Source organism: Anastrepha obliqua, chromosome 1, assembly GCF_027943255.1.
Source record: "Anastrepha obliqua isolate idAnaObli1 chromosome 1, idAnaObli1_1.0, whole genome shotgun sequence".
NCBI classification, from domain to species: domain Eukaryota; kingdom Metazoa; phylum Arthropoda; class Insecta; order Diptera; family Tephritidae; genus Anastrepha; species Anastrepha obliqua.
Genome location: NC_072892.1, coordinates 23,622,320 through 23,646,985, shown reverse-complemented (window position 1 = coordinate 23,646,985; position 24,666 = coordinate 23,622,320). Strand labels below are relative to the sequence as shown.

At 35.7% G+C, this 24,666-nt stretch overlaps 8 protein-coding genes across 17 annotated transcripts; 3 read left to right on the top strand and 5 right to left on the bottom strand.

Annotated features, from left to right (window-relative positions):
- Positions 1–59: 59 nt before the first annotated feature.
- Positions 60–1,737, bottom strand: LOC129235604 (uncharacterized). Of its 3 annotated transcripts, none has more exons than XM_054869527.1 (3): positions 1,593–1,737; positions 1,187–1,522; positions 60–1,129 (listed from the first exon to the last, which is right to left on the bottom strand). In XM_054869527.1, the coding sequence occupies exons 1-3, from the start codon at positions 1,636–1,638 to the stop codon at positions 549–551; spliced, it is 963 nt and encodes a 320-aa protein (XP_054725502.1). In that variant the 5' UTR covers positions 1,639–1,737; the 3' UTR covers positions 60–548. The 3 variants fall into 3 exon arrangements, with proteins under 3 accessions (XP_054725502.1, XP_054725503.1, XP_054725501.1); XM_054869528.1 differs by having other exon boundaries at positions 60–1,126; XM_054869526.1 differs by having other exon boundaries at positions 60–1,522.
- A 256-nt stretch (positions 1,738–1,993) lies between these two features.
- On the bottom strand, positions 1,994–3,221 carry LOC129235605 (dynein light chain Tctex-type protein 2B). 7 transcript variants are annotated; one of them, XM_054869534.1, is made up of 3 exons: positions 3,200–3,221; positions 2,442–2,681; positions 1,994–2,393 (listed from the first exon to the last, which is right to left on the bottom strand). In XM_054869534.1, exons 2-3 carry the CDS (start codon positions 2,659–2,661, stop codon positions 2,134–2,136), a joined length of 480 nt encoding a protein of 159 aa, XP_054725509.1. In that variant the 5' UTR covers positions 2,662–2,681; positions 3,200–3,221; the 3' UTR covers positions 1,994–2,133. The 7 variants fall into 7 exon arrangements, with proteins under 7 accessions (XP_054725509.1, XP_054725510.1, XP_054725508.1 ...); XM_054869535.1 differs by having other exon boundaries at positions 2,442–2,664; positions 3,200–3,214; XM_054869533.1 differs by lacking the exon at positions 3,200–3,221 and adding an exon at positions 3,122–3,189.
- Positions 3,222–5,939: 2,718 nt separating this feature from the next.
- LOC129253089 (proteasome subunit alpha type-2) lies at positions 5,940–7,077 on the top strand. The gene is made up of 5 exons (XM_054891334.1): positions 5,940–6,086; positions 6,141–6,217; positions 6,273–6,528; positions 6,585–6,740; positions 6,800–7,077. Exons 1-5 carry the CDS (start codon positions 6,046–6,048, stop codon positions 6,990–6,992), a joined length of 723 nt encoding a protein of 240 aa, XP_054747309.1. The 5' UTR covers positions 5,940–6,045; the 3' UTR covers positions 6,993–7,077.
- Positions 7,068–8,380, bottom strand: LOC129253088 (SUMO-activating enzyme subunit 1). The gene is made up of 3 exons (XM_054891333.1): positions 8,138–8,380; positions 7,647–8,075; positions 7,068–7,590 (listed from the first exon to the last, which is right to left on the bottom strand). Exons 1-3 carry the CDS (start codon positions 8,242–8,244, stop codon positions 7,113–7,115), a joined length of 1,014 nt encoding a protein of 337 aa, XP_054747308.1. The 5' UTR covers positions 8,245–8,380; the 3' UTR covers positions 7,068–7,112.
- A 2,331-nt stretch (positions 8,381–10,711) lies between these two features.
- Positions 10,712–13,487, top strand: LOC129252977 (interleukin enhancer-binding factor 2 homolog). Its single transcript, XM_054891187.1, has 2 exons — positions 10,712–11,159; positions 12,450–13,487. Exons 1-2 carry the CDS (start codon positions 10,866–10,868, stop codon positions 13,338–13,340), a joined length of 1,185 nt encoding a protein of 394 aa, XP_054747162.1. The 5' UTR covers positions 10,712–10,865; the 3' UTR covers positions 13,341–13,487.
- A 132-nt stretch (positions 13,488–13,619) lies between these two features.
- On the bottom strand, positions 13,620–15,832 carry LOC129252978 (sialic acid synthase). Of its 2 annotated transcripts, none has more exons than XM_054891188.1 (3): positions 15,665–15,832; positions 15,382–15,597; positions 13,620–14,592 (listed from the first exon to the last, which is right to left on the bottom strand). In XM_054891188.1, the coding sequence occupies exons 1-3, from the start codon at positions 15,794–15,796 to the stop codon at positions 13,813–13,815; spliced, it is 1,128 nt and encodes a 375-aa protein (XP_054747163.1). In that variant the 5' UTR covers positions 15,797–15,832; the 3' UTR covers positions 13,620–13,812. The 2 variants fall into 2 exon arrangements, with proteins under 2 accessions (XP_054747163.1, XP_054747164.1); XM_054891189.1 differs by having other exon boundaries at positions 15,382–15,590; positions 15,665–15,724.
- A 2,076-nt stretch (positions 15,833–17,908) lies between these two features.
- Positions 17,909–19,344, top strand: LOC129245322 (serine/threonine-protein phosphatase alpha-2 isoform). The gene has a single exon (XM_054883409.1). It carries the CDS (start codon positions 18,090–18,092, stop codon positions 18,996–18,998), a length of 909 nt encoding a protein of 302 aa, XP_054739384.1. The 5' UTR covers positions 17,909–18,089; the 3' UTR covers positions 18,999–19,344.
- A 1,112-nt stretch (positions 19,345–20,456) lies between these two features.
- LOC129245332 (c-Myc-binding protein homolog) lies at positions 20,457–21,371 on the bottom strand. The gene is made up of 2 exons (XM_054883422.1): positions 21,230–21,371; positions 20,457–21,168 (listed from the first exon to the last, which is right to left on the bottom strand). The coding sequence occupies exons 1-2, from the start codon at positions 21,239–21,241 to the stop codon at positions 20,647–20,649; spliced, it is 534 nt and encodes a 177-aa protein (XP_054739397.1). The 5' UTR covers positions 21,242–21,371; the 3' UTR covers positions 20,457–20,646.
- Between the last annotated feature and the right edge of the window lie 3,295 nt (positions 21,372–24,666).

Sequence of the window (24,666 nt, the reverse complement as noted above, 5' to 3'; positions counted from 1 at the left end):
TGATCCGACATAAATATCATTGAGATCGTAAAAGAGTTAAGACTAATTTTCCACCCGATGTTAGAAGCTATATTTGTTGAGTATGAATTAAACTGTAGATACCTCCTATTGTGGAACAACATCAAGAGGCACACCACAAATAGGAGGAGGAGCTTGGCCAAACACCTAACAGAAGTGTACGTTCCCTGTGTTAAAATTCGGTGATGAATTCAGCACTAAAACCCTCACTTTGGCTCATATCAACTCATTTACCAGCTTTTATCAAAATTCGCTGCTCATATGAGTGCAAATATGAACCCTTCAAATATGTACCTTAATAATAAAAAACATAGTTTTCAAATTAGTAACTGTTTGTGAAGGTTAAAAAATTTAAAACACGTTGGTTAATTCATCTATAGAATTGTAGTTCCAATGTCATATTCATTGCACGAAGATAGGCTAGTAATACAAACACATGCAATTTAAATCAACGTGCGAAACGCCGAAAAAATTTAAAATCTAATTATTTCAAGCTCAAGCGCACAAAATCTAGTAAGCTTCGTAAATGATTAGGTGAAATTGATGTGATTGATTCTGTTTACGGCTAGATTACTCAAAATTTGCAACTTCAAGTTTTGTATTTCTTTGTCTTTCCGGTAAAAAATTCGATCACGCTTCTGTTGCAATCGAAGCATTTTCAAACGTTCCTTTTCCACAGCAACTCGATACAAATGTAACTGCCGAGCTCGCTGAGCGCGAGTGCGTGGAGCATAACCGTTAATACGAAGACGAACATGCTTTAATTTCTTATGATTGCAATGGCACTTAAAATGACTATTCTGGCTTGTAGAAGAAATGGGAGGCAACTGACACTCCGATTCACTCGCACCATCCTCGCCTACAATTTGTTGGTTTAAACTGAGATATTGAGGTCCTTGACACATCCGTTTGTTTAACTCATGAATGACTGGTATAGGTGATTGCGAACTTAAGTCAGATAACCCATATACGTCATTCGGATTTTTATTTGGTTGCTTGCCATTGGATAATGTATCAAAATCTTCTAAAGAAATAGCTTTCTCAATCTTAATTGCCACTTCATGCATCGGCGTTGGCATATTCCTTATGCTTTGCCTATTCAGAGACGCTGCTGTAATAAAATTAAAATTTCCCAATTTCATATTATGGGGTATGTACTCGTCATTACCAGATGACTCTAATGAGCAGCCTGCTATTGCCAAACTATTATCCAGGGGCTGACTTTTAGCTAGTGCGTCTTTTGCTTTCTTTGCCTCCGCAGCTCGTATGCGACCCAACTGTTGTTTAAGTCGATCTTTTGAGCGCTGATAGCCTGCAGATCGCATATTTGTTGCTATATCATCCCATGCTTCCGATTTCTTTTTGATTGTCATTGTGTCGCTGCCCTTATTTTCCAAAATTACTTTATGTATGCGTGTCAGCGATAGTAGCAATTGCTTTTCAGCTTCCGTCCAATTTGGTTGCCTTTCCCGTTTTTCTTTCACTTTATTACCATTTGAAGCAACTGTTGCAATGAAGAATTTTAGATAATATGTATTGGTATTATATTTTCTAAAACTCCTTTTAACACTTACTACTTAAATCCATAACACTCATTAGAGGACCTTCCAAAGCTTTCATAAAAAATAGTGTCTATCTTTATGCTGATATTAAGTTTAAAACGGCTATCTTTTTAAAAATTGTATTCTCAATTATGTCCGTATAGAGAAATATTAGCAAAAAAAAAGAAAAAATAAAAGGGCTGCCAGAGTTGTAGAGGTCTAAATTATACTATCAAAATGTTGATGCAACACAACGTGGGTGTTGCATACATAGATATTGATAAATTATATTCATACCACAAAACTTATCTTTTTCATAAATATATATACAACTCGATTTTCCCGCAATAAATAAGAAAACCCTCTAGGATTTTTTAAAAATAAGCCTTACATTTATTTCTTAAATGGCGTAATATCCTAATCAAATATCTGATAATATTTTTTTTTTTTTGTTAATTCAAGTTAATTTAAAAAAATAATTAACATTTATGCTATATCTGTTTCTTATGTGTATATCTGATATTAAAGATGTGTTCATATATTCAAGTTTAAATTTAAGTTATTTTAAAGGAGCCTAATATAAATATACACCAAACACAGTGCAAACACAAAATATGCTGGCATTGGTAAACACGTCGGATGCATAGGAATCAGCTTCGGCGTCCCAACAACATTTCGCTATATAGCGGCAACCGGCACCCAATTGTTGTCCCAAGCTTACTTGCACAACGTGCTTAAAACGGGGCATTTGAACTTTTTCCTTCACAGCCAAACTAACTGCATCGGAGATCTCTTGAGTCCACTTACGCGCTTCATCTGCGTTGTACACCTTCCCTAAATGACATTTTATTAACGAGAATTCACCGTAATTCCTTAAGTTACCTTGTAGTTTGTCATAAATAGTTGTCTGAATAATTTGTTTAATTTGAGATGCTGGGAAAAGCTCTCTTAACGAGGGTTTCATGCGATATGAAGTCACTGACAAATTTGGTGCCAATTCGTCTGCTCCATCCTCAGCTAACAACACTTCATTTGTTTCGCTGAAATCAGTTCCTCGCCTTTCTTCGTCGATTGGTTGGGATTCATCTGGTATTGTTTCCATTTTCTTTATAATTACAGATACTATTAGATAACCAAAGTTTTTGTATTTTGAAAAAATTGTTTATTATTTTGTGCTTGGTAAATGTGCAATCATTGCTTAGCAACCACTAAAAAAATTAGGTAATTATATAGTTTTCGCCCGGAGTGCCAAAATTGATCAAAAGTACTCAATATGGATACGAAAAACAGAACTTAATTCTTTTAAACCGTTCAAAAGTTATTGACAAAAAAGTTCCGAAAAAGTGGAACTTTTTATCACTAACACTTTTTTCATCAAATCACTAAATTGACGTATAACGAAACTTGAATATTAATTGACTGTATCTTTGAAATGTAGTCACAAAATGAGTAAGGAAAATAAAACCTTAGCAAATAGTGTCTGATACCTATTTTGTTTCCAATTTTGGCACCGGGGTCGTAAACTAAATAACTAACAAAAATCAAAACAAAACATTTAATACAATATATGCAAATTTGGAGGGAATTTGGGTATTGTAGTTAGCTAAAAACATAAAAAATAAAAACCGACGTAAATAAACCTTTTGTTTATTTGAGTAGCTGCCATACCACTTAAATTTATTTTCAAAGACAAAATATAGATGGCACTTGCAAGGCGAATTGAATTCGTTTTCTATCACTTTTGGGCAAGGCGAATTTATTACAGGTGACAGCAAACACATATAAGTAAAACCCTACATGTATTTGTTGTTGCGTTTGGTGCAAGCATCATGTCAAAATCAGCAAGCAAATGTAAACATACGAATGTAAACATACCAATACATACAAACAAAGCATATCATTTTGACGTAAGCCATCACTACGGCGAAAAATTCAGCTGGGTGAATGCTGTCACCTTATTAAATCCACCTTGCTTTTGGGTTAATACCAAGGCGAATTGAACACCGAAGTTGGCATCTTCTCAAAACAGTTTCATTATTTTTCGCGATTTTGACAAGTTTGACGTCAAGCTCCTTTCCAATACAAAACAAACAAACACAAGGAGGAGAAAATATAAATGTTTGTGAAAATTTAGTGAATAGCTTGGTAATATTGTGATTTGTTAGATTTACACTATACACATCCTCAACTAAAACGCTAAGTTTGTTGAATGGTCAGGTTGACTATTTCAATTTTCTTTTTTATGTTTAAATTGTCAATTAAAATTTCTAACTCATATTTGTAGATATTTATTAATATCTCTCCTATTACTTAAATTAGTTGACCTTAACAGTAAGGTATATCACTAAGCAAACTAATGAAAACGAAGTGTGTGTTAAATTGTGAAAACACAAATTAATATATTGTATATAAAGCCTCCAAATGCAGTTTATTTGCGTTTTTATGCGGAAGACGCCATGGCAAGAAAATATGTGCGTATAATTTCTTGTGTTTGGTTGTTTCCATTGATTTTGCCTATTTTTCTTCTTCAGACACAAGTAATTTCCCTTCCTTTTGTTTGTTTATTCTTAGGTTCTAACAACACAGCGAATTCGCGTTTGCACGACAGTCGGTTCTACGTTACTGAAACAACCCAGATTTATATCCGCCCAGGGAGCAATATTCCGTGTGAGGAACATGGTGAAAAGAGTTTTAAAGATGTACTAAGTAGCAGACCTTTATTCGACTCTGAAAGAATTTGACAGATGTGCTGATGTCACTTGGGATGTATTTAAAAGTGGTTTAATTAAAACTGATATTTTAATTGATTTTCGAATATAGCTAAATTTAATTTAAATTAAAACAAACCACTCTTCACAATTGGCTAAAAGTACGTTCACATATGCAATAATTAGCAATAAATCCACAAAATTAATCTACCCGTTCACATATGGCAAACTACCAGCAAAATTGACAATCAGCTGTCACTCCTGTTTTGAAAGATTTTCTTCATAGACATTGCTTTGGGAAATATTTTAGAGTTTTTGGTTTGTTTAATTATTATTAACGATATGTAGAAAAGACAAGGAGAAAGAATAGCCAAATTAATTTCGCTTTACACAGTTTCTAATAAAGCCTCACCCTTACCATTCAACGACCAGATGCGGCGAAAAGATTTTTAATTACCAACTTTTCTGATCTAGGAGAGTAAAAGAAAACGCTTCCAGTAACTTGAAAGAAAGGTTTAAAAAAATTGATAAAACCAAACAAATTTTAAATTCGCAAATCAACAAGAGCAGCCAGAGCCGACGTACTACATTCAAGAGCACAAATTCAGCTCAGAAAACATGAGAGAATCAATCACTTCGTTTTTATGTTTATTTTAAATTTTATTTATTCCATATTCTTCATTTTAAACTCATTTATTTATTATTTATATTGTGAATTTTGACTTTTATTTTCCTCGACGAAAACACAAAGCCTCTTGTGGCCATTTCTACTGCCATGTCTCCGTTCAAGTGTGTTTCTTTTCCAAACGAAACGTGACTGCTTCTCTGTACCAGTGCGATCGCTTTTTTCTGTAAAATGAGTGCATAATTAATAACATTTAACAAACATTTTATTAGAATTATGTATACAAACCTGTTTTTCTTGCCGGCGTCTATTTTATTTAATTTGACGATTCTCCTTACATTCGTAAAAATAATTATCGATAACACAGGGTTGTATTTAAAAAAGTGTGGTAATAATCTAGGATTATTTTATAATCGCAGATTTCGGGAGAGAAATTTTGTATGGGTAATCTTGCTCGGCCAAACACCCAAAAAGGGTGTACGCGCCAATTATATATATATATATATTATATAATCTTGCTTTTTAATTACGGATTGTGAGTTAAGCACGAAAAAGTAGATAGTCTACCTTTACGCAGCAACATTCGCGCACCATTTTGTAGCTTTGCACATTTGTATTTCGTAAAGAAACCAATGGCATAAGCTTTGGATGTGTTGATTTTTATCGTATGTCAGTATATGCTTAATTTTGTGAAACATATACCAAGTGCGCGAAACCAAACCTCCCCTACATTTTTTTATTTCACGATACGTATCGAGCAAACCCGGTATTTATCATAATTGGCAAGGATGCATCTACCGCATTCGTAAACAGACCAATGGTAGAAGCATTGGCTGTGACGATTTTTATCTTATATTATTACACAAAGCTAAATTTTGAGAAACATAAAGCGAATGACGTCGGCATATCGTTTAAATTCGCTTAGAACCGAGTAACGGTCTGCTAGGTAATACGCGTACACCTTCACAAATTTCATGCAACCCTGCAATTTTTGGTATAAACTTTGAAATTTGGCAGCCCTGCTTGGCGTGCCGAAATGACAATGATGAAATTTGACATCTTATGTTTAGCTTTGCTGTGTCATTTGGAATATTGTTGGACTTAGAATTTGCTAAACTTTTCCATATTATATTTAAAGAATTATCTAGCAAGCATGGCTTCCGAACGCTACAGCTTTTCGTTAACCACTTTCAGGTATAGTTCAGTAAACACATAACCTAAAGAAATTCTAAAGTTTAATATTTGCAGTCCATCAGGTAAATTGGTTCAATTAGAATATGCTTTGGCAGCAGTTGCTGCTGGAGCAACGTCAGTAGGTATCGTTGGTAAGTACAGCAATACTATTTATGTACAAAATAATTATTTCAATTATTTTTACAGCATCTGATGGTGTTGTAATTGCCACTGAAAATAAGTACAAGTCACCTTTGTATGAAGAGCATAGCGTACACCGAGTTGAGCCCATCACTGACCATATTGGAATGGTGTATTCCGGTCTTGTGCCAGATTACCGCCCACTTCTTAAACGGGCACGTAAAATGGCTCAACAGTACTACTTAGTTTACAAAGAACCTATGCCCGTCTCACAATTGGTACAGCAAGTTGCCAATGTGATGCAAGAGTACACACAATCGGGGTAGATTAATATATTTAAACTGCACATTGCAGAGCTTAATTATTAATTGCTTCCAGAGGAGTGCGGCCGTTTGGTGTTTCCTTGCTGATTTGCGGTTGGGATTCGGGTAAACCATATTTGTTTCAATGCGATCCAACCGGCGCATTTTTTGCTTGGAGAGCCACTGCATTGGGTAAAAATGCGCAAAGTTGTAAAACTTATATGGAAAAGAGGTATATCATTTGTTGCTTTGGAATAAAATTATGTATGATAAAAACTATATCTCTTTCAGATTTAACTTGCAATCAAATAACTCCGTTTCCCAATCGCTGGACGATGCAGTTGTCGACGCTATGCGTACACTAAAAGGTGGATTTGAGGGCGTAATGACTAAAGATAACATCGAAGTAGGAATTTGCACCGAAAAGGGATTCAGACGTCTCACGCCCACCGAGATAGACGATCACCTGTCTAATGCAAACTAACGGTGGATATATGAACAAATAATTCATCAACCCTTCTAACTTAGATAACTTCAACAAAAATAAAACAAGTTACAATAAACTTTAAGTTTATATGTTTTATTCAATTTGAGATTTTTAATATTAATTCATACCAACTGTTTCTATATAACCACAACATGTATCGGGATCAAACAGAAATACGTTACAATTGGGCGCCTCCTTTTTTGTGACCACTTTAATAATTTCTTGAGATAAAACACCACCGACAACTGCAGCAGATGGAGAAACTTGTGCGAACACATTCTCAAAATAATCATCCGTCAAAGAGCTCTCGTTGGTCATTGTGTTTCGTATACTCTTCAAATCTGCAAAATCTTTCTCACGATTTTTATAACTAGGATCTTTACCAAATAATTCTCGGAATTCTTGCATAACACGCAATAATAGAAAAGCAGGTCCTGTACGCTTAAGTTTCTTTTGGAACGTAGGTGCATTGATGTCGAATTCAATAACCGCATCAAAAGGTGGGAAATTCAAAGTTCGTTGAACGGCCGCAGTAACTAACTCAGTTTTAACTTTTTCGTTGGGCTTCGAAATAACTTTGTGTTTTGCCACGTCTCTGAAAAGCATTCGATGTGAATTTTAAATTCAAACAAATTAATTTAGATTTATTACTCGACAAATTGGTGTTCCTGAAGGTCAGCAAAGCAATAACCAAACATCCCCCATACATCACCAGCAAAGAATTTTATGCCATTTTGGCGACAAATGGTGTCAACACGATTTAATTCTGAAATGAATGCCCCAATCACGATTACAACGTCGAACTGTGTAAAGTAGTCAACATTTTTGGATGCAAGTGCTTCTGTGTCCGCAGATATCTCCACCATAGGATTAAGACCGCGAGCCCGCTTGATTGACGCTTCTGCGCGGTTTTGACCTTTTGCTTCTCGCGATACAAGAAACTGTGCACAAAAATCCTCTTCTGTCACATTTTTTTCATCTTGCAATTTTACCGAATGAACGCCCGAAAGAATGATATTTTTTGTAACCTCGGCACCAAGTCCATTTAGTCCTGCAACCAGTATTTTTGCCGTACGTAATCTAGAATTGCCGAAGGTCGTCATAAAATTTCAAATATACTCTTAAGCCGGTTGTAAACTTACCTTTTTTGCGACTCCAAGCCCCAAAGACGAATTTGCCTATCATATAACTCATTTTCCGTTTCTGTTAATTCTACTCCATTAACACTTTCATTCTTATCGACTTCCATTTTACTCTAAATGTTCAATGCAAAGTAAAAAAAACTGAGCTGTATATTTCAGGATAAAAAAAAGTATAAAAAGTTAACACTAGTAAAAACAACGACGCTCACTTCTACCAATAGCACGATAGTTTTTCAATAAAACTACAGACGACACAACCTCATTTAACGGAAGGCAAGTTATCGATAATTTTCATTTGTGTCTAGTATTCGTAGAAACTTCATTTGGGGCTTTCACAGTTCGTTTGAAATTGTATCTCAACATGTAGACGTCTACATTTTGAGATATTTTTAGCATGAAGCTGTGAGCACTCCTTTCTAGCAGTCATCGCGAATTGTTAGATAATTTAGTTAATAATTCTTAATATATATATTAAATTATATATTGTTACGAATTTCGTTACGTTAAAATCCAAATTAATAATAAATAACTGCTCTGAGTTCGATCACTGGATTGTTAAATAAAAGTCTCTTTACTTTATTCCCAATAATTAACTACTTTACTTCAAATGTACACGTTCACCTTGCGGTTGAATACCCTATATGCATGCATCTCTCTGTTTATACACATATGCTTAACAACTATCATAATTTCTAGGTGTGGCAACTCATATCTTCTGGCGGGTTTTGTCTCGCCATCTGCTGTCTCGACGATGGCGGATTCAAGTTTTTATTTTGATATCTCGTTCGATTGCTATTGTTGCCAGTCGGTTCGCAAAGTTTCTCGGTTCGCAACAATATTGTAGGGAAACTTTGAAAACCTCATGGCAACAATAGGGAGCGAATGATAACTAAAACACAAACATAAATTGTGACATGTGTGTTTTATTTAACAATTCAGTGATCGAACTCAGTGGAATTATTGTGAGACCTTTTGTTTGGATACAAACGCAACAAATTCGTAACAATAACAATGGGCCGAATAGTCATCACAGGCAAGGACGATAGGGGAATTTGTGAGAGTAACTTCGGCTGCAAAGTCATAGAGAAATATGCAGCATAATTCTGCTCGCTCATTTCCCACCTATTTACATACTTCTTCCATCAGTCTTTGTTCAGGCGGCAGCAAAGTACGATCAGTACTGGCTGCATTGATTTATTCGTAAGCAAACTACATCCTTGTTTTGTCAGTAAGTCTGCTGATTCATTCAGAATCACTGAGATTTGGTAAACGGTTTGATGTGCTTATTACGCACATCATACATTGTCAGCAATATCACTCCTCCAAACGGTCTCGCATAGTCGATATGAATCACTAATAGTTTTACTGTGCCATCAGTTAAATTAGTGACCGGTGCATTCGACAACGGTACAGCACGAAATTAAGTTTACAAATTTATTCGTCGCCTTTGGGCTAAAGCCAAGGTGGATTTATTATAGTTGACAGCATTCACCCAGCTGAATTTTTCGCCGTAGATATGGCTTACGTCAAAATGATATGCTTTGTTTGTATTGGTATGTTTACATTCATGTTTACATTTGTGATTGTACGTTGAAATTTTTAAATTTGAGTTCAAATCAATATTAAAATAATTAATAATTAAGCTGCCGAATTACCACATGCACTGTTGGAAGCTAGAAGCGAATACTCAGCTTCAGATGTCGAATAAAATCAATAAAGGTGAATTATATAAAATGAATTCACAAGCATGTTACAAACTTGTTATCCAGAATTTTTAAGTGTTCAGTTTTAGATGTCAATCATAGTCATCGATTTTCCACAAAAAACATGATAGCAAACATTTTCATGCAATATGGTATGCGCACTTCAACAGTATTTAGTATGAAGTCATTATAGTCATTAGCAGCCAAGGTGGATTTCTGATAGCCGTCAATATCCTACGAGGATAAAGAATTACACATGTTAAAAATTGCAAATTAAAAATGTGATACAAATACAATTGAGCTCAATATTACTTTCTGTACGCAGTGAGACTTTAATTTTGCCCTTTTTTCGAAGTTTTTTTGCGTTATGTTTCTCTATTTTAAACTTTTACTCGTTCAAACTTCACTCTCTACATTCAATTTCACCTAATGCATGCCCGTGGCAAATGCTGAAATATGTATGTATTAATAATTAAAATACCGTAAACTCAAATGATGTCTTTCATATCCACAAGAACTTACAATTCACACATAATAAATCCACCTTGCACATAAGCTAAACACGAAATCTTCAATGAACTGGGGGAAATGTGGCGACTTTTTATTTTGTGACTATTTCCAGTGTACGTTTCACAAGCAAAATACACTGCAAATGAACAGCTGATTTTGACTTGATGCTTGGACGAAAGGCAACAACAAATACATTTTTTACTTATGTGTGGTTGCTGTCACCTATAATAAATTCGTATTGGCTAAAGCACGCGCATAAATCGTTCGCATATGTTCGTCGTTTGTGCTCGGCTTAAGGGTTTTGCCAAATTAATCGTTGTTTCAAAAACATCGATATATCGTATACATGCGTATCACTTTGGCGAGTGTTTCTGATCACCACTGTATGACAGCGAAGTTACTTTAAAACTACCCAATCGTTTTTCTAGCTTTTCATCACTCAAAGTGTGCTAATTTTTTTTGAACGCAATCAGTTTTATTAAGAATTTGTAATCATTATTTCGGCAAATAGAAAAATGGTGCGTGGAGCCATGCGTGGTGGTAGACCCATGCGAGGCGGGCTTCATCGACCGCCTTTTAAGAAGACATTCATTCCGAGGCATCCTTTCGATTTAACGTTAGTTGCGGAGGTCTTATTTCCAAAGGTGTCGGCACAGGTCGATGATTCTGCTCTTACAGCAGCACTTTTGAAGCGTAACCAAGATCTGAGTCCCACCCCAGCTGAACAAACTTCGATCGGAAATTTGGTTACAAAAGTGCAATCTGTTCTCGATAATTTAGTGGTGGCACCGGGTGACTTTAATACTTGTGTAAGTATAATATGGTAATACATACATTTAATCTGTAGTATACTGTCGCGCGATTTAATAGTGGTAGAAGAAAAAGGAGAATATTACCTCATTATGATCCAATTCTTATCCAGAGATCTCTAGGAATCGTTTGATATACGAGGCATGGTGATTAAGCCCCGAGAATTTCTCAATGAAGCAAGCCAATTAAGTTACGAGTAAAACTATATTATTTCCCTGCACCATAGTCTCCCTTTCTCCGGCCGCCGTAGCCGAATGGGTTGGTGCGTGACTACCATTCGCAATTCACAGAGATAACGTCGGTTCGAATCTCGTTGAAACACCAAAATTAAGAAAAACATTTTTCTAATAGCGGTCGCCCCTCGGCAGGTAATGGCAAACCTCCGAGTGTATTTCTGCCATGAAAAAGCTCCTCATAAAAATATCTGCCGTTCGGAGTCGGCTTGAAACTGTAGGTCCCTCCATTTGTGGAACAACATCAAGACGCACACCACAAACAGGAGGAGGAGCTCGGCCAAACACCCAAAAAGGGTGTACGCGCCAATTGTATATATATATATATATATATATAGTCTCCCTTTAACTATACACAATGGTTTTTGCTCCCACTGTGGACATTATCCGAAGTTATTCCGTTAAGAACCGCGGTAACATTTTCTTGGCCTTTGCGCCGCTATGATGGGTGATTGTGGTACAAGTTCCAACCGTTCGAGTCGCTCACGGAAAACGTGTACCTTAGCCCGCCCCAGGGCCACATAATAGGCTGCTAATTTTTTTACAGGTCTTGTGGGTTGTCACACAATGACTAACATACTCATCTAATCTCTGCTGTCGCACTTATTGCGGGACAACCAATCGCCCTGTTCGATTTTTAATATGTCATTTCCTTGCTTTCAATTTTCGACTGAAAGGAAAGCCGCCTCTTTTCAAAATTATGTGAACGAATCCACTACTAGTTCCTGACTTGTAATTAAATCAAGGTGATAATTAAATTTTTTCTGCCCCCGGAATTCATTTGGTTGATGCAAAATATACAAACATTCCTTGGAAATCGTTTTTTTTAATGAAGTAAATGTATGACATAAATTGTATTTGGAGTTAACAGTGAAAAACAGGCACCCTTAATCCAAAAGCATTAACCAATTTGGACATTTTTTAAATAATTGAATAAATAAGTAAAATAACTGAATTAAGAGGGTGTGTGAACTTATATTTTTATATACGTATGTGCGGCAGTATACTTCACTCAGTTGACATAGCAATGTACTATAAAATCCAAACATTTTTCAGCAATTGGAAGAAGTACGGCAGGTGGGATCGTTTAAAAAAGGTACCATGATATCTGGCAACAATGTCGCTGATATTGTTGTAATACTGAAAACTTTACCCACGAAAGAAGCTTGCGAAGCTTTAGCTAAAAAAGTTGAAGGTGATCTTAAGAACGCTATGAAGACGGAAGTATTAACAAAAGCTGACCAAATATACACCACTACGCATGATCGTGGATTTGATGTAGCAAATTGGCAAGCAAAAGTTCGCATCTTAATAGCAACGCTCCCACAGAATTTGCGAAAGTTAGAAGCCGATATACATTTAGATCAAAAACTTATGCAAGCTCATCTTGCAGCTATTCGTCATACAAGATGGTTTGAAGAAAACGCGCACCACTCTTCTATAAAGGTCTTAATACGTATACTAAAAGATCTCACAAGAAGATTTGAGGCATTCACTCCACTTTCGCCATGGATGCTAGATTTGATAGCACACTTGTCTATCATGAATAATCCATCTCGTCAGGCATTGCCTATAAACTTGGCTTTCAGGCGAGTCTTTCAGTTGCTTTCTGCTGGTTTATTTTTGCCCGGCTCAGCTGGTATAACTGATCCCTGCGAGCCAGGGCACATTCGCGTGCATACTGCAATGACGCTAGAGCAACAAGATGTTTGTTGTTTAACAGCTCAAACACTTCTACGAGTGCTTGCACACGGCGGATATAAACATATACTTGGCCTAGAAGGAAATACTAGTATCGTACGGGAAATGTCCGTGTGGAATGGAGTGGTGGTATCACCTTTGGAAGTAGTGTATGAGAAACCCTCTGATAAGAAAGACGGCGAGGGCGAGGAGGATATGGAAGCAGTCGAAAACGATGGTGTTGCTGACGATGACGCTGTTGAATAAAGATAACTTTGCAATTTCTTAATGTATTTGAAAAAATATAGTTCATACCAACTTATCTACATACAAATAATTGATTACTTATAATTAATAACTTATTGAATTAAAGCCACCGTATTCATAGAATGGGACTTCGCCAGAGCAACAACATTTACATGTATTTCGTTTTTGCAATTTGGTAGTTTGATTGTCAAAATTTCAAAGAGAATGTAAACAAACAAATAAAGAAGCAGAGTACTTTGGCATTCAAACCAACAAGCTGAAAAAAAAGGGAAACCGATATAGCGAGATTACCTTTGACTTGGTATATTATTTTTATTACTTTTTCTTGGTTACATTATTTACAGGTGTTTTTGGAACTTCAATGACGAAGATACATATATATTTGTTTCCGTACTGTAAATGAGTGAATTGTAATGGGATCTTTTGAGTAAGAGTTGCTGACGTGGTATATAATACAGAAAGTAAAACTAATTTAAACTAAAAGATGCTGAAACATTATAGGGGAGTCTCCATCCACATCAGTTGCAAGCACTTTGCCTAAGATTGAATCAAAGTGTTCTGCAGAAATACCCATAGGCTCGCTTACTTTAATACATAAATCTCTTAGCTTCAATGTATCACCGGCTTTTAAATACTTGACAGCAACGATCGACTTTCCCAATTTCATTTTACATGGCAACTCACTTAAAAGTATTGTTCGGGACTGCACTTCCGTTAAGGCCAATTCGACATCTTTATTTTTGTGTAGTATATTTAAAACTTGGTCATTATTCAACGGACCAAGCTTTTCGAACTTTTTAATAAATTTAACAAGACTTTCAAATTCAGCGGGTTCCAACGAACATTTGTGGTCTGAGCCTTTCTGATTTTTATCCAGTGTAAAGTGACGCTCTATGATTCTTGCCCCTAGCAGGACTGCTGCTTTACTTATTTCAATGCCCTTTTCGTGCCCCGAATATCCAATAACCACGCTTGGGTATTGCTCTTTCAAAAGTGGTATCATACGAAGTGAGCTTTCTTTTGGTTTTGTAGGGTATGACGAAACGCAGTGCATTAAGGCATAATTGGTTTTGCCGTTCTTCTGCATGATCTGAACAATCTTGTCAATTGTTTCAGTAGTTTGCATTCCTGTAGACACAATTAGGGGTATATCTAATCCAGCTGCTCTGCTCAAAAGTAGCACGTTGTTAGCATCTCCAGAACCAATTTTTATAAAAGGAACCTTTATCGCATGTAAAAAATCTAGGGAGATCTAAAAATGTTTACAAATTGCCTTAATACAAATTATATTTTTTGATAAGAATTAAAATATAATGTTTACGATTAAATTACTCGAATATATCGAATTTTAAAAAAGAAATTATGCACATATTTACATACATTCAGGTTCGGAAACTTACTGCCGAGTGAATTTCAAGGCAATTACCAGGGACTTTCAATGAAATGCAGTCGGGAGTGAATTACAGAAGCTGTTGAATAGCTCAATCTTTACCATGAGTAAAAACCAGCCGCCGTTCAAAAGTGGCATAAATCTGTGGGTGTATACCACAAGGCATATACCACAAATAAGAGGAGCCTGGCCAACACCCAAAAAAGGTTGAAATTTCAAATTAATTTAATATAAAGTGAAAGAATCAATTGAAAAATTTAAAATTTTGTACATATGCCTCCCAAATTTATGCTTTATTATTGAAACTGAATTAAAGAAACGCGCCACCTTGTATTTGGTGTATTGTGCAAAAATGAGGAGGCGCTCTGCTCAAGTCGACAAGTGGTAATAAAACCAACTTCTAAAGCATGTGTTGCTTAACGTTAACCAGCCCCGACGATTACACCACGTTTCCACGACAGTCGGTTCTACGTTACCGAAACGACCCGGATTTATATCCGGTCAAGGACTGTCACTCCAGCAGCATTCCCCGTATGTAAGTATGGGGAATGTTTATGCTGTTACAACAACAACAACATTACACCAATTATCACCTCAATAAATGCAAACCCGCAGACAAAAATGCTAAAATAATGCAATCTTAGTGCTTACCTCATCCATCGCTGAAGCAGTAAAATCTATTCCAATTTCCTTCGCATGCATTTGTAAATCCCTGTACTGATCCTCGCTAAACTCGAGATATTTCTTATGTTCCCCATATGTCGAACCCCAAGAGTTTTCTGATGTATAAGGACGATTTAGGGCTGATTTGGTGAATTTAGAAGTTAGGCAGGTTTTTTGGAACTTCACACAGTGACAACCTATTCTCTAAAACGAAAGTGTATATGTATATGTAATAATACAATATATAGATACGAGGCTTATTCAGATATACTTTTGCTTCCGTAATCATTTTTTTTGCAACATTAAGATTTCCTTGATGATTTTGTCCAACTTCTGCAATAATATATACCATATCTCCATTGGGTGAAATATATTTACTTCCAAATTTTATTGCTGCCATCATAAAAGTGCTATCTCTATTAATTGAGTTAATTAATTAAACGACTATGTAGTTTAAAAGAGGCTGCAATGATGCCAGAATAAAACATTTACATACTTTGAACAAGAGCTTTGCTGCTATACGAGTATTGCTGATATATATCTAAACCAGTAAATTTCTAACAAAAAAATGTAGAACTTCTTCTCATAAAAATTCCACTTTACTTCTACAGTAGCGTGGGACTTGTACCGCTCAAAGTTTCATAATTATATCCAGAACATCTTTTACTATTTATATGCCTATTCACCTAAGGATATGCGATCATAACCGCATGGGTTTGTCCGTACCTACCATTCGTTAGAACCCGAATTCGAAGCCCTCTATGGGACATCGGCAAGCAATGGCAAACTTTTGAGTGTAGTTCTGCCATGAAAAACTTCTAATAAAAAAACCATCTGCTGTTCGAAGGTGGCATAAAACTGTAGTTCTATCCATTTGTGGAAAAACATTAAGGCGCGTACAACAAATTGTAGGAGGAGCACGGCCAAACACTCTCTTCTCCATTTAAAAAAATAGTTATTAATCAATATTAAAATTTCTCATCTTACAAAAAAAGTTAATTTAGCAAATGTTGCGAAAATGCTTTTTTAATTACTTAGAAAATAAATATATGCCCATTGAACTTTAATGTGAAGTTTATTAAGATTTAAACAACAAAAATTAATACAGCAGAAATGAAGTTCTTAGCCGCATCATCAATGACCCATTGGGTAAAACTTGTTTGGATGATGAGGAGAGTACAGAAAATTGCCTCTGCCGCTGTCCAGCTTTCGCCAAACTCACATGGTAAATTTTTAGGCATGATGTATTGAGATTGTATTTTCTTTCTCTCGACAAACTGCTAAGATTATTAAAACAAGTTTTTGAAATTTGTAGAGGATTAATGAATCCCCACCCTTTTTGTTTTTCCAGTCAAATATTTCAGAATTTTCATTAAATGCTATAAATTATATTAATTTCATATAAAGATTCTGAAAATCGGAATGAAATATAATACATATATTTATACTTTTGCTGTAACCTTCACTGAGAAATTGTTCTTAATGAAACAGGTCCACTGGCTTTTAGCAAAGCTGAGCGAAATGCAATCCTGTAGAGGGCTTCATTTTGTTTTTTTTAATCACTTCATGTCATTTCCACATGTTTGAATGTGTTTGTATATTTACATATACACACTTTAGGTTAGAATTGAATCGGTACAAATGTATTTACCGCTTGGAAAGTCCTATTTATACCCACCAACAAAAAAAGTGGAAACTACGCAATTTATGTGAATATTGCAGCCTTGAAATTTTAAATTTATAAATATTTGATATATAAAGAGCTAGACACAGTTTTTAAGTAAATATCGGGTTTATACTGAGAGTAATTACTTATTAGAATTAAAAACATTATAATTGATGTAAGGACATATGCTATTTCCAGAAAATAATTTTCTTTAAATATTATGTAAGTTCAAAAAGAGTTTTTCGCGTTTTCTGAAAAATTATAAATTTTGATTAGCATCCTTCTTAAAGAGAGTATGCACCACTTTTTTCCAAATTTTATTTTTATCAGATCTGCCACCATAAGCTTAAAAGCTAACACATTTTTAAATTATATGCTCATATTTTCCGGTTTAAAAATAGAATATGACGAATACTTTCCATAAATCTGTTCACATATGATATTTTGTCCAAGTATGTATGTTTCGATAAATATATACATACTTATTTTTGAAATTTTTTTTTATGAAATAAGTATCAATGTTTTTTGGCATAACTATGCAATAGTGAAAGTTTATTTTTCTTTCACATAAGTAATAAATCATAAAGTAATAAACTAATATAAGATGCGAGAAACTTAAAAATTTCGCATTTTAATACTTATAGGTAAATCTACCACATTATTTTGGAATCTTCACCAATTTTCAATGCTTATCTACCACTAAACAAGTTTTTACAGTCTGCACACTGTGTGGAATATTATGTATTTTCTTGTCAATCAGGAAATACTCCGCACAAACGGATTCGAAACGGATTGTTCGGCCATATTCTTTTGTAACGAATCGATTGCATTTTGTAGGCGTTCGTGTGCTGGGTTAATTCGGCCCGATTGTCAGTCTTTGTGTGTTCGCTCTTCGATCTTCTAGTAGCTGTGAAAAAATTTACTAAAAACATTTAATTATTATTTAAACAGGGAACACACATTCGATTTGGCAAGAATAAACGTGAAAATTACTAGTACACACGTTTGAAATCGCAAATAGCTAACCAATATGGCTGACGTAATGAACATTGACAGCATCATATCGCGATTGTTGGAGGTGCGTGGGGCAAGGCCTGGAAAGAATGTACAATTATCGGAGAGCGAAATTCGCGGCCTGTGTCTTAAGTCGCGCGAGATATTTCTATCGCAGCCCATTTTGCTTGAGTTAGAGGCACCATTAAAGATCTGCGGTGATATTCACGGTCAGTATTACGATTTGCTGCGCCTCTTCGAATATGGCGGCTTTCCTCCAGAATCCAACTACTTATTTTTGGGAGATTACGTTGATCGTGGCAAGCAGTCGCTGGAAACGATTTGCCTACTTTTGGCATACAAGATTAAGTACTCTGAGAACTTCTTCCTGTTGCGTGGAAATCACGAATGCGCCAGCATCAATCGCATCTACGGATTTTATGACGAGTGCAAACGTCGCTATACCATAAAATTATGGAAAACATTCACGGACTGTTTCAATTGTTTGCCAGTTGCTGCTATCGTTGACGAGAAAATATTTTGCTGCCATGGTGGTCTCAGCCCTGATTTGTCATCAATGGAGCAAATTCGACGTATAATGAGACCTACCGACGTCCCTGATCAGGGGTTGCTTTGCGATTTGCTATGGTCGGATCCAGACAAGGATACAATGGGCTGGGGTGAAAACGATCGTGGAGTAAGTTTCACGTTTGGCGCTGAAGTGGTTGGTAAATTCCTGCAAAAGCATGACTTCGATTTGATTTGCCGTGCACATCAGGTGGTCGAGGATGGGTACGAGTTCTTTGCTAAACGGCAGTTGGTCACGCTGTTTTCAGCACCCAACTATTGCGGCGAGTTTGACAATGCTGGCGCTATGATGTCTGTGGATGACACGTTGATGTGCTCCTTCCAGATATTGAAACCGGCAGATAAACGTAAAAAATAAGCCGAAAAATAATCGCTGCAAGTGCACTAATAAAAAACATCAACAACTACACGCTCTAATCATATGTCTAAACAAAACTTCAACAGCAAACACAAGACGAAATATTTGTTAGAAAACTTATTTGAATTAAAAAATCAAAGGAAGAGAAAGGAAATCAACCAGATTTAGAGATATGAAGCCAAGGGAAATACAATAAAGCAGACGAGACGAAAAAAATTAAAATAATAAGTTTAAAAAAACATAAAATTAACAAAAATACATTTTCTTAAATTTACTTAAATGTAACATTATGTCCAAGTTTGTAACTTATTAGAAACTTGCATGAATAAATCAACAACAAACGGTTTGACAATTGCCCTCATTTCGGACGGTCACTCTAGATCGGATTGAGTTAAAGCCTTGCTAACCATTTAATGGTAAACCATTGTTATTGTATGCAAACATTTGTGAAATTTAAATCATAAGTATTTGAATTTGAAAGATATTCTAAATTTATTGTTTCGAACTCTTCACTGTACTGATAAATTCCAAAAGGTAATCACAAAAAAAAAAAAAAACAGCTGCAATTACTTGAACCGTGTGAAGAATTTTGTTTAACCAAGTTTTAATTAAATTGATGTCTCGTCTTAATTAACGCCATGATGTTTATTAACACGCCGCTTAAAATTCCAGATTGCAAAATTTTATTATTCTTGTGACTTTTTCTGGTACTCATTTTATAACTCTATTGCTTCCCGTAAAGGCCCGTAGAGGGGAAACCAAATCAACAGAAATTTATAAAGTTAACGTAAAAAAAATATTTTTACATTTCGTTTATTAAATACTTTATACTTTCGGATTAAGTTTAATAATTTCTGTTTAAAATCTTGTCATGAACAATAGACCCTTAAAGTAAGATGTTTCATATAAACACATATATGCATACTATTATTAATCGAGATCTGTATTATTAAAAATCCTTTGTATGTATTAATACCTAGATACATTATATACAACTTATCAAAATGAATTAAATAAATATTTGGCGTAACTATGTCTTGTTCTTTAGCCTTCAAGATACGAATAGTTAGTATCTTGTATTGAAAAAGCTTCGCAAAAAGATTTGGGGAATTTTTTTGAAATTTCTATTCTTGTTCTCAAACATCGCATATTTATCAAGTTTTGCGTAGCAGTACTTTCTTGCGGTTTAATAAATGCTCTTGCAGTTATCCCCTGCCGCAAGTAATAATATATATATAATTGGCGCTTGCTTGCCCCCTTTTTGGGTGTTGGCCGAGTTACTCCTCCCATATGTGGTGTGGAGAGACTTAAAGTTTTAAGCCGACTCCGAACAGCAAATGTTTTTTTTGAAAAGCTATTCCAAGATAGAAATACACCCAGAGGTTTTCCGTAATTAGCCGCGTGGCGACCGTTATTAGAAGAATCTCCCCCCCAAGTGATAATGCAAATAGATAAATGTTCGATCCGATACTAAACCAACTATTTTGGCTTGGCTCTAGGCTTGCTTTTATGATATAAATCACTTTATTATACTAGGTATATAGAATGTATGTATACATATAATATATTTCCTACATTTTTGGAAATAAGGAACTTAGCTGCGTACCAATTGTACTTAAGCTATTTAATGCTGGACGGGTTAGATACTTTAAGAATTATTGTCTACATTTTGTGCTGCATTTGTCGGCATCGGATTGTTAGTATTGGAAGAATCATCAGGGGTTTCTAAATTTTTATCCAGATCATCCTGTTGAATATTATCTACATTTGGAACTTGTGGTGCTCCACTGCCCGGACGTCCTGATGTTTCAGATTCCTCTTGTGGTTTTGTTACCGAATCAGACGATACCTCTTGATTTTCTGACGCTGCGTCCTCGTTGTTTTTGTCCACTACCTCACGAAGCTGTGGCTGTTCCAAAAGAGCTTCTGGGTGGACACTTTCAATAATACCACGCAATCGTTGAATTTCACTGCGAGCTTCTTCAAGTTCACTTTGCAAATATGCCACACTGTCTGCTTGATGTAGAGAGTCTCCTAAATTATGACGCAAATAATCGAGTGGGTTTTCTGGATGTTCATTTGCAATTCGTACAAAAACTTTCGTCAAGGCCTCTATTACACCGGATCGCTCAAGGTAGCGCCGAAACTCGTCACGTTTAGGATCTATGGGCTAAAATTTTAATTACATTTTACTCCTTTCAAAGCAGAATTAAGCGAAAAGATATTTATACCTTGAATGCCATATTTCTGCTGAATTTAATATTGATACTTAAAGTAAACGGGATGGAAAAGTAAGCAACAGGATTTCAAATCCATAAATGAGAATGCCTAAACCGAAGAATGAAAAAATATCGAATAGTCTAGCCGAAAGCAATAATGCAGAGGAGCTTCTTATACATTTGTGGTGAAATATTCATGGTCAAAATATTTCTATAGGTGTGGCCAATATCAGACCGTTAACCTCTCAGCGAATATGATAGAATCAGGTGCGAGGCTGACGTATCTGTGGTCACGAAGCGGTTTGTTTACAAAACAACAAAACTGAGATTGTGTTGTCGATAAACGAAAAAATCAATACAGTTTCCTCTCTCATTACTTCGACTGCTTCGACGAGTTAGTGAATACGAGCGAAATGGGCGGGCAGAATGCTTGGACAAGATAAAAGATGGAATAAGAGATTGCATCACCCGAATTCGTTGCGAGGTCATGATCCGAGAATATAATTACCAACAAAATGAAGAGAGATTACTTGTTTGTGAAGAGGAATAGTAGGCGAAAGCAATTGAAACAACCACATACAGGAAATTATACATACACACTTGCACACTTTCATGTCATGGCGTCATCCGCAAAAAACCCGTATTTGGAGGTATTTTTATAATACGTGCGTTCACAATTTAACACGCAGCAGTTCGTTTCCATAAACCGCAATATCACCAAACCATTCACTAAATTCTTACAAACATGTAATTTCTCTTCTCTTTGTTTTTTTTTTTTTTTTTGTATAACTATAGTGCTTGACGTCACACTGGTCGAAATCACGAAAAACAAAGTAATTGTTTTAGAAAGGCGCCACCTTTAGTATTCAATTTACCTTGGTAAAAATGGTTGAACCATGGTGAGATGCAAGGCGTGATGTAGAAAATACAGAAGGTGGCGCTTACAGGGGACAGTGAAATTCATACGCTTAGTAAAATAAATGTAAAAAATTTTGAACACTTCATTTTTTTCAATTTTTATTTCACGTAATTTTTCGTTGACGACGGTGATGAGTTCACGCATCAGCGTTGATCAAAATTACCTATATCTTTGAACCAGGACTATATTGTCTGCTTTGAAAAGCCTAAAGCTGAATAATTTTGGCCTACTGTCGCTACTTTATACTGGTTGGGAAAATAAGGTAAACTCCTTTTTCGACGAATAAAAAACCCCCTTTTAACATGTCCGTAATTTTGTCTGCCCAATTTTATATTACAAAGGTGAACGATAAAAAGAAGATAAGAAGGTCATTGTCTCGTTCTCACGACAATCGGGCATACGCTACTGCAAAGACTCGGATATACATTCACATATCCGGCCAAGGACTGTTACTTCAACGGCATTTCCAGAAACTTATAGTGGAAGTTTTATGCGGCCTTGGAATGTTCGCGAGTGTATGATTTTCTTCCATTTAATGTATTTTATCATTGCAAATGATTAAGCACTCGCAAATATGCAAAAGCGACACGACATAAAAATCGTCGTGCAAGTAAAATATGTAAACCTATCAAACACTAAAACCTGATAAATGTAGAAATTTAAAGCCGAAAAAAATTAAATAAAAATGCCGAAACTGTAAAAAAGATTATTCTATTCTTTGAAGCAATTAAAAAATATGTAATATTTTTCAGTCACGCGTCATGATTCGATTATTAGTCATGGTCACGCGTTTCATACATTGTAAGAACGCGCTAGTTAAGAGATATCAAGAGATAGTTTTGAAAAAGCGGTACATAATTCTTCGGAAAGTAAAGATGGGTAACCCAGTGAAGTTAATAATTACGTAATAAAGCCAGAAAGTGAAGATTTTGAATTTTATATTGTAAACGGCTTTTTTGGCAGATGTGAAAAAAAATAATCTAAGTTTTATTATTGATAATGAGGATTTTGTACAAGGCAATAAAAGCAGATAAATTTAACAAGAATGTAATCAAGAAATTCAAATTCTATTCAGACATGTTCGATGTGTGAGTAATTCGGAACACTGCTGCAAAAACAATTATGCACGATATCAACGCTTTAGGGTGCGGCCAGAGTGAACGCTGATGCTGAGCCGAGCCGAGCCGAGCTTATTGACGCTTATTTTCATGCGAGAAGAAAATTTGTATATAACACAGTGAATGCGAGAATCAGCGCTGAAATTTTGTTTATTCCATGTGTTTTGCTCTTAAAAAAAAAAAAAAATAAATAATTGGCGCGTACACTTCTGTTAGGTGTTTGGCCGAGCTCCTCCTCCTATTTGTGGTGTGCGTCTTGATGTTGTTCCACAAATGGAGGGACCTACAGTTTCAAGCCGATTCCGAACGGCAGATATTTTTATGAGGAGCTTTTTCATGGCAGAAATACACTCGGAGGTTTGCCATTGCCTGCCGAGGGGCGACCGCTATTAGAAAAATGTTTTTATTAATTTTGCTTTCACCGAGATTCGAACTAACGACCTCTCTGTGAATTCCGAATGGTAATCACGCACCAACCCATTCGGCTACGGCGGCCGCCATTTTTTTGCTCTTATGTCATTTAATTTTGTTGTTCATTTGTGTTTATAAAATTGCTGTACACGGTAATGGATTCATCTGATGAAGGGTATTTTGCTTCTCCTAGTGTGATTAATGCAATTATTAACACAAAAGAGTTTGGAAAACATCCAATTACACTAAAAAGGAATGAATTTGGTGAATTTCATCATTTATATAATGATTTATCCTATATTTATTTCGTGGAGGGAGCCTGAGAAACGGCTACCCCACTCCATTGGCCAGTTTTTTTTCGATTTTCGTGGTGTGGTGCACTATGGATTCCTTCCACCTGGCCAAACTGTTAATAAGGAATATTGTTTAAGCGTTATACGTCGTTTACGTGAAGCAATTCATCTAAAAAGACCAGAATTATGGGCCAACAACTCTTGGTTTTTGCATCACGATAATGCACCGTCTCACACTGCACTCGTTCTTCGTGACCATTTCGCCAAAAAATCCACGCATATCGTTCCGCAACCACCGCATTCGCCTGATTTGGCTCCGTGTGACTTCTGGCTATTCCCAAAACTCAAGAGGCCACTCCGGGGAACGCGTTTCGAGTCGATGGAGGAGATAAAAGCTGAATCGAAAGGTGCTGATGGCTATACCGGAAATGGACTATTTGGCATGTTTCGGGGATTGGAAAAATCGTTGGCATAGGTGTATTTTATCGAGAGGGGATTATTTTGAAGGGGATGAAATTGATTTACAAGAATAAATAAAGATTTTTCATTTTACAACCAAATTCACCTTACTTTTTGCCCACAGGTAAAAAAAGAAAATATTAATCCTGGCAATCCTAATAAGGATAATGGAAAACTTTTATCAAATTATTGCATTGTCATCGGTCCTTGATAGGTGTGCAAAATTTCAAGTCGATCATATTTTTAGAA